The sequence below is a fragment of the Cotesia typhae genome, unplaced genomic scaffold (assembly GCF_013202065.1).
Source record: "Cotesia typhae breed Kobodo isofemale line unplaced genomic scaffold, CoteBio_Ctyphae contig_5, whole genome shotgun sequence".
Taxonomy (NCBI): Eukaryota; Metazoa; Arthropoda; class Insecta; order Hymenoptera; family Braconidae; genus Cotesia; species Cotesia typhae.
The window spans coordinates 8,100,263-8,119,498 of NW_027423757.1; the positions used below are offsets into that span (position 1 = coordinate 8,100,263).

The 19,236-nt window shown below is 26.7% G+C and overlaps 2 protein-coding genes across 3 annotated transcripts in view; one reads left to right on the forward strand and one right to left on the reverse strand.

Moving 5' to 3' along the window:
- The window catches only part of LOC141530684 (uncharacterized), an 86,055-nt gene that overhangs the window by 50,781 nt on the left and 16,038 nt on the right, over nt 1–19,236 (reverse strand). Inside the window, exon 2 of the mRNA XM_074247947.1 lies at nt 16,232–16,358. The gene's annotated coding sequence lies outside the window, so the exon portion shown is untranslated. The remainder of the gene's footprint in view (nt 1–16,231; nt 16,359–19,236) is intronic.
- Amon (prohormone processing protease amontillado) overlaps nt 1–19,236 on the forward strand; it is a 29,717-nt gene that overhangs the window by 5,674 nt on the left and 4,807 nt on the right. The window contains exons 1-9 of one of the 2 annotated variants that reach the window (XM_074247953.1): nt 1,852–2,484; nt 8,279–8,383; nt 10,561–10,828; nt 11,982–12,019; nt 14,369–14,445; nt 14,697–14,961; nt 15,298–15,510; nt 17,669–17,769; nt 18,003–18,236. In XM_074247953.1, the coding sequence (XP_074104054.1) occupies nt 2,065–2,484; nt 8,279–8,383; nt 10,561–10,828; nt 11,982–12,019; nt 14,369–14,445; nt 14,697–14,961; nt 15,298–15,510; nt 17,669–17,769; nt 18,003–18,236 (1,721 nt within the window). In that variant the 5' untranslated portion in view covers nt 1,852–2,064. Of the gene's footprint in view, nt 1–1,851; nt 2,485–8,278; nt 8,384–10,560; nt 10,829–11,981; nt 12,020–14,368; nt 14,446–14,696; nt 14,962–15,297; nt 15,511–17,668; nt 17,770–18,002; nt 18,237–19,236 lie in introns of those variants that run through there. The other variant, XM_074247954.1, reaches the window with a different exon arrangement.

Consider the following 19,236-nt stretch of genomic DNA (forward strand, 5'->3'; position numbering starts at 1 on the left):
TGCTTATGTCATACAAAAAAACTATCTAAAAAAAATTATAAAAAAGTAATCTGATCATTTTTTTTATGTCTTGAATTAGCTGTTATTTATTTTTCAATAAAAAAAAAAAAGGGTTTCTAATTTAAAATAATAATAGCAACCTGCAGTCACTATCATTGTACATTCGGATAATAAAACTTGCCCCGGGATAGAACAAACAAAAGCAGCTGATTACAATCAAAAATCAAAGTAGAAACAACTGATATTTTTCAAATAATTTAATTGAGAAATTTATGAAAGTTACAAATTAGAGTTAAAACCTTAATTATTTTCAATTATACACCTGTTAAACATTATAATGTGATATTTAATAGTTTTAAAATATAATTATTTAAAATGTTAACTCAGTATTTGAGTAGCTTCAATTTCGCTCAAGGGGTCGTAACACGCGACAGAGTTGTTTATACCTACGATGAAAATAAATAACAGCATTCTGCGCGGCAATGAAAAATTTATGAGGCAAATACGGAATCCAATTAAACTTTTGATTTTCTCGAAAGAATTTATACTCAGCTGTGAGAGGATTTTATTTTATTGTTTGTCTGGTAATTTAAAAAATAAAAAATATTTAAATCGAAATTTTTATTGCAATGACATCATTCCGAAACTTTAAAAAAAAAAAGAAATTTTTTAACTTTGCTTCAGTGCGAAATAAAACTTAGTTAAAAACCCACAGAAGAAATTAGTTTAAGTATTAAATTAATTCTTTAATGGCAGTAGATAAAAATGAAGTTTTATTTAATTTTTTTTACTATAAAAATTTAATATGCATTGAAAATTATTACTAAAGAAGTACAAAGATTAAAATTTATTTATATATTTATTAACATTTTTTTTTAGTAGGAATAAATTAGCTTTTATTATACCGTCAAAGTTCTAAAATATGAAGATTAAATTTTTAATTAAAAAATAAAAATTAGATATTTATAGTTAGATATCTAGCTTGAGGGTTTGTTACACAAGAAACTCCTTTAACTCTCTTAATTTAATATATTATTTTAAGCTGATAAGTGTAAGAGGAATAGAAAAAGCTTTTATAATGGTAATAATACTCTTTATAATTAAAAAAAAAAAAAGAAAAAACTATCACAGTAATGGGAATTAGACTAATTAATTTGTATTTTCCAGCCATTAGGAATAATCATTAGCCCTTTGAATTATTTAATACCAAAATAATGAACATTTTATTTATAATCCGATTTTAATAGAAAGACTTGATGGATCATTTTTTTAAAATTATTATTAGTTTTTTATTTTTAGCCAGGTAAAAAGTTTTCTGCGAATATTTGATAATTTAGTATTTTTATTTTCTGATCTGTGACATTTTCTTTTTATTCAAAATGATAAAAAATTTTGTTTTAAAAACTTTATTTTAAATTTTAAATAAGTTATTGCATTACTTTTAAAGATACTAATTAAATAAAACAATAATTTTTTAATGAATAAATTTTTAAAGATTTATATTAATAGACAATTCAAAAGAAAAAAAAAAAGGAAACAGAAATAAGAGTGTGAATTCATAAATGTTAAATTTAAAAATGAATATTAATAATCACAACAATTATTGCGCTGGCGCGTTAAAACTAAAAGGAACTATTACTCTCTTTCACCACTACAATGCAAAACGTTCTCTCCACGCCGAATCAATATGGCATGTGACGTCACGGAGTAGGTTTTCCTGTAGATGTTGCGCGCGAACAAGTAGAAGGACTCGATACTAGTCAGACTAGACCCCTAGGTACAGTAGAACTTAGCCGTAGGGGGTGGTCTTGTTGTCAAAACTGTGGTCGTAGTGCGAAATAGTTACAATGGTGGTAGTGTTCGGAGGTGTGTGATGCCGGATTTGTCGTACCTGCATTGCCAATACCATACACCGCGCAAGTTTAAGCACCAGCACGGGTACATATCACTAATACAACCCTATACATATACATACACTCGTACAAAACGTGAGCAGAGGGTTGGCAAGCTTGTTACCGACTGTCAGAGAAGCCAAGGTACACTAGCAGTCAGATTCGAACGAGCATGAAGAAAACACGCGTCTATTTTGACGCGATCCACGATGACACTTGTGTTACCACTGACCTTGCTCCGTATCATTCATCAACAACAATTAATAACAAGTTTATTGATCCTCGGAGAAGAGAAACTAAGCTAGATAATTCGAGGCCGTTTTTTAACCAACACTCTAACTCGTCTTGTTTTTATTTAAATGAGTATCATCCTAATTGTAAAATGCGCGCTTACAGTAACAAAAAATACAATCAGTTGTTTAATTACTTTCATTTAATAACGATTTTTGGTTTGATGGTTTTTGGTTTCCAAACAGTAAATGCTAAGCCAGAGGTATTCACAAATGCATTTTTGGTAAAGATGAAACAACCTCTTGTTAGACATTTAGCTGATCAAGTTGCTCAGCGAAATGGATTTGTTAATTTTGGTCCGGTAAGTTTTTTTACTTCTTATTTAATTATAAATTATTATTAATCTTTTATATTTGTCTTTTTATTAGTGTAATTATTGTATCTACGGTGCATATGTTGTGTATGAAGTGAGAGAGTTTCCGTAGTTACGGTTTGGACAAACACAGCTGTTATAAACATAGTCACTTTCTATTGTATGCCGAACAAGAAGAGTTTTTAATTAAATTCGTTTCTTTTTAAATAAAAGTTTTATTTAAATATAAGTTTAAGCAAATGAAAATATTCAATGAATTTAACTGGAAGTTTAGAATTTTAAACAATTCATGGAATAAAATGTTTCCTTTATTTTTTATTAGAAAAAAGTATAAAGTTAATCATTGGAAATAACTATTGGTTTCTTTTTTTTCTTTAAAAGCTATCAATCGGAGGTGTATTTCATTTACATTCTTTTTGTATTAAAGATATTATGCAATTTCATTTATATTCTAAGAATCACATAACTTTTTCAAAGCCTCGATTTTTATAGTATAAAATTCAAGTAAATTTTTTTAAATTCATTAATTATTATGAGTGACAATGTTTTGATTTTTTTTTAATTAAAAAATGTTGTAATAAATTTAAATTACTAGCAAGTTAAAAAATATTTAAAGAATTCGTTTTTTTCAAGTTGTAAAAATTTTAGAAAATAATAAAATTTATAAATAATTATTAAAATCGCTTAGAAAAATCAATCGATATTATTCAGCTTAAATTGTTGTTTAAAAGTAATCAAAGTAATGTTTAGCTTGAACATATTCGAACTATGAGCATGATCTTAAAGATCATTTTATTTCTTTTCATTCTAAGAATGTTTGGCATTGACCATAGACAACTATTCTAAGCCAAACGTAATAGCAGGTAATTTATCCAGATAATCTCAAGTAGTTTATTTTATGATATGAAAACCAGAAATACTTAGAGAAAATTACTTGATAAAATGTCATGAGCTCGATACCAATTTTAGCTTATATCTTTCCTCACCACTCCACTTAGAATACTTTTTCTCTTTAGCATCTCCTGCAATTTACTGGACTATCACGCAATGAATATAAACAATTTTATTATAGTATTAACATAAATAAACAGTGTTTAGATTTTTTCATTTACACTCACAATTTGCAAAGTTTTACTTCATTTTTAATTAAAACTTTACCAGCTTCTGAGACGTAAAATATTTTTATCATCATAACAAAAAAAGTTTATGTTAATATACATTATAATTCTTGATGTCATGTGATTTTTGTAAAATAATTATAATTTATTATTGTCCGAGTTTAATAAATCGATTCTATTAATAATGAATAATGATAATAATATCATTATATATTGTTGTGGAAATGTAATTTATTAGCTTAATTAAACTTTAAATACACATTTAAATACAAGTTGAATGATAGATTTGAATGCAATATTTTTTTTTTTTTTTTTTTTTTTTTTTCAAAGTGTGAGTTATAAAATATTCACTTTGATGAAGTTCCTAGATTCTTTTTTTATTCTTTTTGAAATGTAATCAATAATAAATTATAGAAATAAAACCGATCGATAATGAATATCGAATAAATAACTCTTTTTAAAACGATCATCTTGTATTCTAAGTTCACTTTTTTTTCTATTTTATCAGAATAAATTTTTCCACAAATATAAATTAAAGAAATAAATAATATTATAACCAAAGAATTGTTTTTATGACAATAAAAAATGATCCGTTGGATGGAAAAATTCTATTTAGACATTATGAGGGTGAATCCCAAAACCCCAAGAGTCAATTCTATGACAAGAGAATTATGATTTTCTATAACTTGTTCTTAATAACTTGAAAAAATCTTTTTGCTGTATGAAACAATAAATATCAAAATATGATATTTATTGTGTTTTTAACGTGCAATATTTACCACTAGTATTGAAAAACAAATCAATAGCTGAAGCATTGTTTATTTAAGATTAAGTGGTTGTTGAAGTAAATAAAAGTAGGTCAATAGACCAATATCCAAGCATGTTTCGAAAGTACATTTAAAAAAATAATGATAATAATAACTTCCAAAAATTAATAATTATAAATTCATAATAGAAGTCAAGAATCAGGAGTATTCATTTATTAATTGATTTTTGAGGATGGTATGTTGTTACACTGATGAAAAAAATAACATTATTTAAAAAGAGAAATCTTGAACTGAAAAATTTTTTTTTGAGACTTAACATAGCTACATATAATTTTACGGTCCTAGGTAGTGTTGAAAATATCCGACGGTGATTGCTGAATCATCTCCTTGCAAAAGAGTTAAGTTTGAGATGTTGAGTTCTAAAATAAGAATCATTTTTTTACTTTTTAAGAGCTTATCTGCCATTGATTCTTAGATTGATCGACTTAACCAATCTTTTTTTTTTTAACACGTTTTAAGAATAAAACATTCGACGCATTGTAATGAATAACTTTTTCGTTATCACGAATAGCCTAACACGAATATGGAAATTTCTCACGGACAGTGAGTAGGAGTTAGAAGTAGAGAATTAAAAGGTTGTGAGTAATAGTAAAGGACCAAAAATCCACTCTCGTAATCGAAAGTTTTGAAAGCGTAGGATTTGATGCAAACAACAAGGTAAAAATAACACCTCCCTTTCGAGTTAAACCTTTCATATAGTTTTCTGGGGTGTGATTTCCTTCAGATGAAGCTAAAAATAATTTGATAACATCAATATGATCTGAAGAAATTATTTGAGTAAAATGAGTTAGTTCATATGAATGTATCTTGATAAAATTGATAAATAAAAATGAAAATTAATTTGGAATAAAATGATATTGTTATTTAATGAGCGAAAAAATGAATAATTATAATTGATTAAAGCTAAGATTTAATTCGTTGGAATGTATAAATGACGAGGATAAATTAACATGATCAAGTTTATTATAAAACATTGATAACACGTATTAGTAGCTTATTTCTGCAAAAATTTAGTTTAAAGCAAAATTGGACGATAAATCACTGTAAAATTTTCAGTGTATAGATAAATTTGCGTAGTAAATTTGTCGAACTGCAGAAATTAATGGTTATATCAGCTTTAAGTCCATTCTAAACTGTATTTATTGATGGCAATCTGCACTCGCTGGAAAATTTCCTCTCGATCGCTATAATTAATTGGTTATTATGAAGGAAGTCGAATTATCTATGCAATTTTCGCAAACTCCAAATATCGATTATTACTTGGATATAACTTTGTTATGACCATTATTATTTTAATTTTTTTATACTATGAAATCGTTTTATAAATGAAATAAATAATTTATTTGAATACTGAAATAAACGGCAGCGGTTATTGTGGCTTCATTTGCAGAGAGCAATTAAAATTGTTAAATTCATTCGATGACAAGGGATTAAAACATTAAATGGAAGAAAGCAAGCGGAAAAATAAAATAGTAATTTTTTTCATAAAAAACATTAAATTTTCATCGAATCAATGTGTTATTTCCCAAAGGAAATATTTAGCAAAGGCAAATAATTATTCACGGAATTGGAGATAATTCAGTATACTGATTTGCGGTTGAGTGAAATCGAATAATCGGTTCAAGAAGATAAATATTTATGCTGACAAATTGATAAGATTGGTTGGGTGACTAGTAAACAGGTAAATTTATTGGTTCAAAAATAATCTAAATAATTTTCAAATGATTTTACGACATTTAAATCAATTTTTATAATAAAAACATATAGGTTTTATTTTATTCTACGGTTTATTAATATTTCAAAGCATCTCAGCATTTCCAAAGAATTTTTTTACGCTTAGAAGTACATTCAAATATAGTTAAATGTTTCGCCTTTCAAAGATTGAAATAAAAAACCTGACTTCTTTTCATCATTTGAGTGCACAAAATGATTTTTAAATTACTCAATAGGTATTAAAGTTTTTCAAATAAAAAAAATTTTTAAATTTATTCGTATTTTTTTGGTTGGGGTTATAGTTTGGACTTGGAAAAATTACTTGTCACACAAAAGAGATAAATTTGAATAGATAAACATCTTGAATATTTAAACTATTTTTAGTATGTGAATGAAAATGTTGTTCTATCAGAGTTTTATTATTATTGTATATATGAAGAAAATTCATGCTGAATTCCTGAGGGGTTTTTGCATAAAAAGCTTGAGCTTATGAAATGATCATAAAGTTCGATGTGAATATTTGATGAACGCTCAATAAAGGCGTATTTTTACGTCCAAGTAGTGATAACTATTTTTAAAATCTTTATACAATATTCATATCGATATTCTTACTTCTCATGAAGCATAAAGTGTTATCACTATTTTTTTCTTTCCTGAAAATTCTACATTTTATTTTAAAAATCAAAATATATAAATGTTGAGTAGTTTAGAGAAGTAATAAATTAACTGTGAAACTAACAATTTGTTTAACGAATAATTGGAAATTAGTGTCATAAGATTGTATTGATTAATAGGAAAGTTGAGCTTTACTAAAAAGTTTAGAGTTAAGTTGCGTTGCGTCACATAACTTAATACTCAATCGTCCAAAGTATCAGGTTGATTTCTGCATACATGCGGGTCAGTCTCTTAATACCGAGTATCTTAAAATAAGTGCCTGGTGAGGTCAGTAACCTGGATTTGCTAATTTTTAATTTTATACAGTTAATTGCCCTCTAGTAAACTTTCATGAATATCTTTCTCGATTTATAATGTATTCAGCAATTTTTTAACGAAGCTTTGTAGCTTTGACTTTGTTCTTCCGTCGCAAAGTTTAATGAATAAAAAAAAAAAAAAAAGAATTGAAGCCTCAGATTTATGAACGAATAATCTTTCTGCATTATATATTTCATGCACTAAATAATAAAAAATTAAATCCGGCTTAAAGAAATGCAAAAAGTATTATAGATGACCTTTTATTATTGACGTTAAAATACAGAGTAGATTTTTTTCTGAGTATTCATATTTTCTCTGTCTACATATTAATATTATTAGCAATGCTAATCTAATAATTCGATTCGGATTCGAGGCGAATAATTCGTAAATTCGAATATTCGCACATCCTTAGTAATAATTTATTACATTTGTTTCATTCAGGCTAGATTTTTTTCTATTGATTCAAAAAAACAGCACATCAGTCAATAGTATACCTCACATTTATTTAAAATTTATGCTGACACGTAAATTTACTCAGCTAATTTGAAGAAATATGCTTTTTTTTTTTTTAACCAGAAATTGAATTATTAATTTAATTAATAAAACAGATTCGTATAAGTCAATGCGCTAATTACTTCGAATTATGTAATGAAATTGTATGATGACATTTACTTGGCAATTTAATTAATTTAAATCATAAGAGATAAATTTATTTGGTTTTAATTAATTAAAAAAAAATTGTGATGTATCTGATATTTGTTGATTTTTTTTTATTAAAACGGAAATGAATTTTGTTATTTATTTATTGTGTGGAAGTAATTTTCAAGTACATTTTCTTAGTGATTAGATTGTGCTGCGTAGGAGAGAAAAAAAAGCTTGTGAGTAAAATCAATAGCGATACATGCGAGCTATGATAAATGTAGTAGAATTGGAATTTTTATATAAAATACCTTGTAGAGAAAACATTTATTGATACTTTTTCATCCGTCTAGAATCTAGAAAAACATTCTATACTTTTTTTGGATGCTCTATTGTTGTGTGATTTAAATCTAAAAAATTTATTTGATTATTATTATCGTTTATTTTCGCATAAAATTATTTAATAATAGTATTCAAATTGAAATTTAAGTTATTAATTTTTTTTTGCCAAAGGTCTTGGGAAGCCAGACGGAATATCATTTTGTTCATACTGCTCTGCCACATGCAAGAACTAAGAGGTCTGTGCCTCACACAAGACGACTAAAGATAGATCCCTTGGTAAGTAGTTTTTTTTCTTCACAACTTTATAATCTAGTTTCGAAAACTTTTTTTTGTGGACGGTTCTATTGAAATACTACTAACTTTATTTGTGTCTGTTGATATTACGATAGAATTTAGTTATTACGAAAAAGAAAAATTGATAAGAAAGTTTGTTACTAACTATTTAGTACCTGTTATTAATAGAACATAACAATAATCAATCTTCAGCAAAATTTATCAGATTAATGTATGAATTTTATTTTTGATATTACGATAGAATTTAGTTATTACGAAAAAGAAAAATTGATAAGAAACTTTGTTACTAACTATTTAGTACCTGTTATTAATAGAACATAACAATAATCAATCTTCAGCAAAATTTATCAGATTAATGTATGAATTTTATTTTTAAACGAGATACACTGGTAGAAAAATTTATTAACTGTTAGTAAATTTATTCATTTGGAAACAATTTAATGTTTTATTAAATATTATCAACTATTTTTTAACTTTCAATAAACATATTTTTGAAAAAAAAGTACATTTATTAACAGTTAAAAATATTTAACAATTATAAAAATTTAAAACTATGAGTTAATAAGAGATTTTCACAAACAATGTCTCAAATTATTTCTATGGGTATGGCAACATATGACGTCAACAGTCGTCAGATGTTCCAAGACATTAGGGCGTCGTATGACGTCACGAGATATTGAACTCATACGAAAAATGTGCTTGTAATACAAATAATTTAATGAAAACTTTCTTGGATTATTTATCACTCATTTATTTTTCCTAAGGTAGTTACTACAACACATGACGTCATGTGTGACAATGAAAGACGTCACGATACCTTAAGACGTCATATAAAACGAACCGTCTTAAACACTATTTGATAGAATCAAATGAGAAATGTCGATATTACAAAGTTTACAAATAAAAAGTGAATGACATTAAACTTGTAAGCCTTTCATAAATCTTACTGCTGCCTTGCGCATTGAATAAATACAGTCAATTTACTTTCCACATTAACCGTCATTCATTAAGTTATAATTTTATTACTACAGAAATCAAAACAAAAATATGGATAAGTGAAGCTTGATTGTTTAAGTACTTGGAATAATATTTCTTTGTTGATTTAAAAAAGCTGTCTTTTTTCCTTTTTTCAATCTCGCATTTAAATAAAGTTAATGGAAAATAAAGAAAAAGTAATGTAAAGTATATATGCTTTAGCAAGTTATGCAAATTTTGTCATTGAAAAACGCTACTTTAAGGTTTCGAAGTTAAAATAAATTTCAGAATATCAGAGAGAATATTACAGTAATTATTAAAAATTACTGAAATAAAAGATAAAACTGGAAACAGTGACAATGAGGTGATACTTTTTTCATAAAAGTCGAATATACCAGGATTATTCCGAATTGCCGGGTAGTTTCAGTAACAAGTTTTCTGTATAATTTTACCATTTTTTCTTCGTAACTTTTCAAATCCTTATCGACTGATCATAAAGGATTTCCATATTTGTTAACGTATCATCAGATTGACATCTATACGGTTCTCGTGAAAAAATTTTCTGAGCCAATTTTCAAATCTTACCATTGATAGGATGATCTGGTTACATATGGGTATATATGGAGATGAAAAAAAAATTTATTAAAAATTTTTTATTTTGTCTAAAAATATGTACGTCAATTAAACATATCAATCAAAAATCAGTTTAATAGTTAACTAAATTAAAAATCAATGGCAGATAAATTAAAAAAAAAAAAAAGTAAAAAAATGTTTATTTTAGAATTTTAAATTAAGTTCTAGATTTGAGGTGTTTCAAACTTAACTTTCTTGTAAGGAAAAAATTCAGTGATCATATCAAAAAAATTTTATGAGTTATAAATCTGAAGTGGAAAAAGCTTTCTAACATAAAATATAAAAATCTTTTTTTTTTTTTTTCAGATCTCATAAAAGAATGATTTTTTTTTTTTAAAGAAAAAATTAGACGGGAACCAATAACTTTTCAATTGTTGAAAATTTTCAATATATTGAAGCATAAAGTTGAAAAACTCTTTGTCTGACCTAGTAAATCGAAACGCCATTGATATTAATTTTTTTTTTGTATAATAGGTAGCTTGTAAAAATTTTTTATCTCCTATGTGATAAATAATGATAATGAAAATAAAATATAATCGATTAATCTCTAGGTACACACGGCAGTACAGCAGATGGGTTTCAAGCGTGTAAAGCGGGGATATCGTCCCTTAAGTGTCGATAATCTCGTGCCATCATACGATAGAAAATTAATTAAAGAGCAGGCAAGTCAGGATCCGACGGATCCATACTTTCAATATCAATGGTATCTTAAAAATACTGGACAAAATGGGGGAAAACCGAGACTCGACCTTAACGTAGAAGCAGCCTGGGCTCAGGGTGTTACAGGAAAAAATGTTACGACTGCTATTATGGACGATGGTGAGTCATCAATTACAGATTATTTATTATTATTACCGTTGTTACAAACTAACAATACTCTGCGACTACCAAGAACTAATACTATAAGAAACCGAAAGGGCTCATTAGTAAACTTGCCCTCCATTTTTACAAGCAATTTTCTTTACGGCTTTACCTGATCATAAAACTTGAAATTAGGTTTCTTTTCACGTTCATGACAAATGGGGCTATGTGGAAAAACTTATTAAAAAAGATAACCTTGACCTATACTAGCGAATGTTCAAATTTAGATACTTTGAAACTTCGGTTGTAACTTACATTTTTTTTGTAATCAAATCAGGTTTCCTATTCAAAGAGAAAGAAATTCACAACTTTGAAGAATACTTGAACTTTTTAGTGAATTTAATTTAGTTATCTCAGAAATTTATTCTGAAATTAATGTTTTAAAGTTTAGAAACGGTGTTTGTGTTTTAATAATTGAGGAGATTGAAATTTTAATGATATTAGAGTGTGAGGAAATGAATCAATGTTAATTTTTTGAAAATTAAATAAATTCCTACTTTTTATCAAAATCTTGATTATGATTTTACACTAAATAATATTTTCAATTAATTTAAGTTATAATTTCAAGAAAAATTGATATTATTTAAAGTTCTTGTAAAAATAAATCCATAAACATCAATAAGTTCAAAACTAATCTTTCTATTTTTTACCGTCATTTTATAGAATTCTAAAAAACTTTGAATGAGAAACACAAGTTTTAAATGTGTTATGTTATTGCTAATTTTTTATAAAACTTTACAGACTTTTTTAAAACTCAATAAGTGATGATACATTGTGTTACATACATAACTAAATTGCACAATTATTATTAATAGCCAAACAGTTAATATTATACATCCGTCAAATACGTCATCTTTGTTCTTACAACCAAAAGTTAATATTCAACACACAATACCAGTATCATTATAATTAATTTTCGTTGAGAATTACCTCTAATTTTGAAGCTCAAAAATTTTTTAATTCACTAAAATGATTTGTAATTCTTTTAAAAATTATTTTTCCAAAAGAATAATTTACTCTAAGACTGGGAAAAATAATTAAGATAATTTTCAATACTGTAATTTACAAAAGATGGCTATGAATATATAAATAAAAATAAAAATTGTTTCAGGTGTCGATTATATGCACCCGGATTTAAAGTATAATTACGTAAGTACTTGAATACCTTTATTTTAGTTATTTAATCAATAATTGCTCAACTGTGTATAATGCTTCAAATAATATATATTTAATATCGCGTATACATTGACGTCACTGAATATTATATCATCCTTTTTAGATAAAGATTATAACAACAGTGGGCGTTAAATTTTGTTATTGGAACTTAGATTTATCTGATATAATAATTTTCATAATATTAATATTTATATTACATTCAAGCTTTAACTAAAACACTCGGTCTTTGTAGATTTTAAATATAGTTATCGCTTAATACCAATACAAGTAAAAGTCCAGGCATCCGTGCATATAAGTATAAATCCGGGGGTAACGAAAATTACCATTTACTTCCGGGATGATTGCAGCCAGTTTTTTTATGTGTAGGCATTGCAATATCAAAGTTAAAATCTTCTCTATTTAATTGTATTAGCTGTGTCAGAACACTCTTGACCTTATAACAATGAAAATTTTATCTCGTAATTTTTATTCTCCTTGCATAGTATATTCACACTGCACAACCCTGAATAATCTATTCATATTCATGTTCACGCGTTGTTCTTCTGTATTGAGGAAAATGTATTCCGTTCTCTCCAAGTTTTCAATGAGATTTTTTTTTCTTTTTTACTTTATTATAAGTACATAAAAGAGACTGCGTTAAAAAACTTTTTGTTATTTAAACATCGTGTCTTTTAGAAAAGAGTAAACCAGTTAATAGAATTTTTTTTAATTCAACACTGCGGTATGATTCGATTCTTTGTTTATTTTATTCTGATTCGAAGCTAGGAACTACCACGAACGCAAATAAAGGTTTGAATCAAATTCATTCAAATATAGACTCGTAATCTAGCCAACAAACCGCATAAAACTGAATGACACACCTCTACATGTACGTCTCAATTAATCGAAGACAGAGAATTTTTTTATATGTCATAAGTTATAAAATAGCCAAAGAATATAATTGGACATTTATGGATTTTTATTTCGAAAAAATGCTCTATTATGATAATAGCCAGCACGATTCCTAATAAATCAGTCGATTCGTTAAAAAAAGTACTCGATAATGGCTGTTATCTTGTTTGGTAAATTCATTGTATGGCCAAAGCAATAACATCCTTTTGGGGCTATTAAAAGTGATTCAGCAATTATTTATTTTTTCATACATCCTACTTCGCTGGACTGATGTAATAAAAAAATGTATAGGGTATATGATAAAAGTTTAGTTAGTAAAATTTATTCGTTGGCTTTTATGAAGTACACACCGATAAAAAAAATTAACTTGATTTATTATAATTTGATTTTGTTACCATTTGGGAGTAAAATTATTTTGAAGGTTTCGATTATTTTAAAAAATTCTCAATCCAAAAAAAATAAACTTTTATTCGGTTCAAAAATTTTTCTGCTTGATAATTCAATATAATTTACATTTTCCTTGTGGGTACAATTTTGAATAACCGTTAAAAGTTTTGTTTAATTTAAAAAATGTGATTGTGAAATCGAATGGTATAACATCGTATTAAAAATTGGATTAAAATAAAGATACCTTATCTCACGGATCACAAGAGTATCATAAAGCAATTTGAAATAAAAGACTTTGTTTTCAAGACTTCAGAGTGTTTCATAACGTAGGACATCCCGTAAGGATTCACACAAAATTCGATCCAAGTTATTTCGAAGAGATAATATAAAAATAATTTCGAAATCAAATATTGTTTTATTTTGGTTATGAAACAATCGATCTTTTAAGTGTGCTTAATATGGCTAATAGTGTTCTAGATTAATAGTAATAAAAAAAAATAATTTCATTTATTGATATGTTGATGTCCATTAATAGATATGTATTTATGTATAATTTCATGCTATTATATCACGATACAATAATCTGTATACATTATATATATGTAATAATTAAGGGATTAATGCGTCTTCTGGTAACATTATTAGTACCTACATAATCCTAATTAGATCATAATTAAATTTGAGTCATTTTTCATTTCGACAATTACCTCAATTACGTTTTAAGATGAGTAAAGTACGGTAATTAAATTAATCGAGAATGAGGTACTGGCTTATGTTTACAATTTTTTAAAGTAAACATTTAAAAAAATTTATTATAGTTTTTTTTTTTTTTTTAATTTTTCTTAATAAAGAAGCTGAGTCTTATTTTGTAAAATGTTTTTAACAAAAAAATTATCTCAATTTAACTCAAAATTAAATAATAGCTATTTAATCACTCTAATTATTATTTGATAGTTACTTTTGACTTTTGGTTATTCGATAAAATATTTTAAAATCATTCTAAATTACAAAAAATAAATTAATATCTGTTTATTTTTGTTTCAGAATGCGGAAGCATCGTATGACTTTAGTAGCAATGATCCTTATCCATATCCTAGATACACAGATGATTGGTTTAATAGGTAAATAAATTTGTTTGATAAGAATATATAAAAGTTTAAAAGAAACTTGACAAAACTTGAGTTGTGATTTTAGTACATCTCAAACAATAAAAATAATAATAATATGACCGTAAAAGTAACTGTTTCTTCTTTTAGAGTGAACTTTTATTTATTGTTATCCACTCTAATGAATCTATTATCGACACAAAAGTTTGAGAAAAGCTCAAAGAAGTATAAAATTATGTTAACAAAAGAAACTTAATATATTTCAGCCACGGAACGAGATGTGCTGGAGAAGTGGCTGCAGCACGTGACAATGGAGTTTGCGGAGTCGGGGTGGCGTACGATTCAAAAGTTGCTGGAATTCGTATGCTCGACCAGCCGTACATGACCGATTTGATCGAAGCAAATAGCATGGGTCATGAACCGGATCTTATTGATATTTACAGCGCCTCTTGGGGACCCACCGACGACGGGAAAACAGTCGATGGCCCGAGAAATGCAACTATGCGAGCCATCGTCCGTGGAGTTAATGAAGTATGATATCAAGTAAACAGTTTAGTTATATAAAAAAGCTTAATTCCATAAAAAAGTTTAATTATACGGCGGTGAATTTTGAGTTGAGAATTTCTAGCATTTGAGCAAATATTTAACTCGATTAAACACAATAAATTTGAGCTTTTACTGCTAACGCGAAAGTGTCTGTTGTTTTAGTTCTTCAGCAAATAAAATTTTTGATTAAAATGTATCCTCAAAAAATGGTTAATAAAAGAAGATGATAAGTGGAATTTTATATAACATAAATGAATAAAAAATAAATAAATGTCAAGGGAAAAAATAAATATTTATTTAACTATTGTAATATTTTTTTAGGGTCGGCGAGGATTAGGAAATATTTATGTGTGGGCTTCAGGTGACGGAGGTGAAGAAGATGATTGCAATTGCGATGGTTATGCGGCGAGCATGTGGACAGTTAGTATTAATAGTGCAATAAACGTTGGCCAAAATGCTCATTATGATGAGAGCTGCTCGAGTACACTCGCATCCACATTCAGCAATGGCGCTAAGGATCCGAATACTGGAGTGGTAAATATAGTTGTCCTACTTTAATTATCCTAACAGCTGAGATTACATTTGCTGAGTGCTTTTTCGTGTGGTTTATATTGAATTAGCCTTTTGAAGCTTTCGATGGCTCATTGAGTCATGTTATTTCAATATTAAATTTATGATATTGACAAGAGAATATTCGATAAACTGTTTGATGGATATATTGCATAGTTTAAAATGATTTCTAAAATTGTATAATTTTGTACATATAATTCGTGATGTTTGAAAATAATTCTCTTGTAATGAAAAAGTAATTTAACCAATTTTTTAATTAATTTATGAATTTAAATAATTGAATCAATAAGCTATTCCGATACAAAGATGAAAAATAAATTATGACTTTCAAATTTAATAAATTTTTTTTCAAAAACATGATTTTAATTTTAGATCTTAATTAATTAACTCTCTTGCAAGAGAATGATGAAGCGATTATGCACTTTCAGAAATTTTCAATGCTACTTTTGATCAAAAAATTATATACGAGTAAATCAAGTCATATCAGAAAATTTTTTCACACGTTGTTTTTTGAGTAATTAAAATTTTAAGGTGCTTTGAAATAAACTTATCAATTGATCGAACCATGTTAAACAGATGTTTTAATGTATTAGCGTATCAGGTTCATGGATCAATTTTAATTTCGTGTTGTTATTGTCCTCAAAGTTATAGTTATAGTGATAATCATAATTATATTGAGACTCACCAGCAGATATGTTGACATTAAAAGGACCGATGTATCCTGCTCTCTCACATTCAGAGTATTGAACGGCTTCGTGCGAAACATAAATTGGAACGACGGTTAACAAGGAGACAGTTATACCATGACGTGACTGAAAATGTAATTTTCGTATGAATAATAATGAATTTAGGGAGGAAAATTCGCGACTACACGTTTTACGTTTTTGAGGTTATTTATAAATTTATAATATATTATTTTTGCAGGATATTATATTCAACGGAGCATACATACTTTAAATTTATAGCATGAAGCAAAATAAACAGTTTATTGATTTTATATATACCGAAATAATATATTTGAAAACGTATTTAATTTTCAGAATACTGTAGATGAAAGACTTGAAAACATTAGTTTTTAAATATCTATTAAGAAAAATATAAGAAAAATATTTTGTAATATTTTCTTATCAAGTAGATATTTTATTTACTGTGATATGTTTATAGATGGATTTTATAAAATGTTCATTTTAATATCGTTTAGTCGAAAGCTTTTTTTATTTCAAACGAAGGATGAAAATTCAAGTTTTCTCATAAATTTACTATTAGTTTTAGTTTAGGAATAGAGGGGACGAAATGAGCTTGAATAAATGCTGATTTTTTTATATTTTTACAAATTCCAGTTAATTACTTTAACAAGTTAAATTGAGTGGTTCTGTATACCTTTATGAGTGCGTAAGTGTGCGTTTAGTTGATATAACTAACAAATTATAAATTATAAATTTTATTTAAGTAAATAACTAAAAACTTGCGATATTTAATTTCAAGTTTCAAAGTAACTGTTAAAATAAAAAAAAAAATTTACTTCAGTAAAACTTTAACTTAATTTGTTTATTCTTTTTATTTTAAAAGACTGCAGTAGTTTATTAGGAACAAGAAATATATTAAATATCATTTTATATAGAATCAAGTTACTCAACAAATAATTCAGACTACTTTCTAATTAGAGAAATGTAAATTCTTTAATTAAAAAGTCGAATAATGTTATTAATTATTATTTTGTAAAATGACAGAAAGAATAATTTTTATAAATAAGTTAGTTTTTCACGTCTTTATCGTTCTGCTTAATGATATTTTATTTAACTAAATGTAAATGGAAAATTTAATTTTACTAAAAATCGAGATAATTTACAGACGAATAAAGATGTGAAAAACCAATTTAATTATTTAAAATATTTCAGTCATGAAGAAATATTTAAAAACAATAATTTATTTTTCGGAAAGTCTATTTCAATTTCTATTGATCTATCAAATCATTGGAAAGTAAAATCACAAATAAAGACATAAATAGCTATTTAAAAAATTGCTAAAAAATATTACCACATTTATGAATGCAAATGTTGAAGATGCAAAATGAAAAACGAGTGAATGATAATAATAATGGAGTTATTTAAAAACATTACAGGCGACAACGGATCTTTATGGAAAATGCACAACAACCCATAGCGGGACGTCGGCAGCTGCGCCAGAAGCTGCTGGAGTATTCGCATTGGCACTTGAAGCAAAGTTAGTATATAGCATTTGCATAGTAATAGTATAATTAGTTCTTTTACCGACAACGAATACGCTTTTACAGTATCGTTCAATGCGTTTATCAATAAAATGTATGCATATAAAAAGTTTCATTTCCTTTCAACGAGATCGTTAAGTTCTTAAATAAAAGCTCTCTGTTGAAGGAATTTCGGGCTAGTAACAGAAGAAGTATCTATATAATTATGCAAATTATTATTTAATTTCAGTCCTACGCTCACATGGAGAGATATTCAGCACCTGACGGTGTTAACATCTAAAAGAAACTCTCTTTTCGATGCAAAAGGCCGATTTCACTGGACTATGAACGGTGTGGGGCTCGAATTTAATCATTTATTCGGTTACGGTGTCCTCGATGCCGGCGCTATGGTTGCTTTGGCTAAAAAATGGCAGACAGTACCTCCACGGTATCATTGTCAAGCTGGATCTGTGTTGACTAATTTGTGAGTATTTATTTTTTCTTTTAATTTATGATGACACTTTTGTTACTTATTTTATTGTTGAGTAATTAAATATTTTATTAACCCTCAACTGTATCGTCGTAAAATATTTTGTACAGTAGTAACATATTCAAGACGGGAATGATGAGTACTCAAGTTTTAGTTTAAAACTTTTATTTGTAATTAAAGTTTAGGCGATACTTAAAAATTAACATATATACAAATTTAACAGCGCTGCAATAAACTTTGCGATGGGTATAGTAATATAAGATAATAGAATAAAATTTTTCATAAACATCCTTTGTCAACATTTCCTTGTACCACGGACAAATAGATCAATAAAATCTTATGATATGCGTTGGTTGTCAGTACGGTGGAGAACTTGACAAATTAATTAACCTGTACATTATTAATTCCATAGTTAAAAGCGTTTTATAATACAGGAGAGACGGTTATAAAGGATTTTTAATTAAAAGTTCGCGATATGAGAGGATATAAAATTCCAATTTATAGTCATCGGGACAGGTAGATTGCAGTGGAATATTCTCGTGAGAGTTTTATTTTTGTCGAAGAAATAATTGAAAAAATCAATGAATTCATTGTGATTTTATTATTATTGTATTGAGTGTTGAAATTATTTTCTTGTATCGAGAAAATTTAATTTTTTTTTTAATTTAATAAGCTTGGATTAATTTTTTAAAGATTTATCTTGACAATTTTCAATTTTTACATAAAACAATAAAAAAAAAAAAAAAAAACATTAAGGCGTTTCACTATTTTAGTGTTAGATTTTTAAATTTGCATACTAAAAATAGATGAAAAATCCATAAAGCTTTATTTATTTAAAATTTTACGAGCCATGACTTCTGCCTGAACCATTTTTCTTTACTCTACTCTTACGGTAAACAAAAAAAAACTAAACGTATCTCTATGTTAATTTCTCTTGTTTATTCCTGGTTCTATGTCAACCACTAGCACCCTCATATTTACACTGACTAAAAAC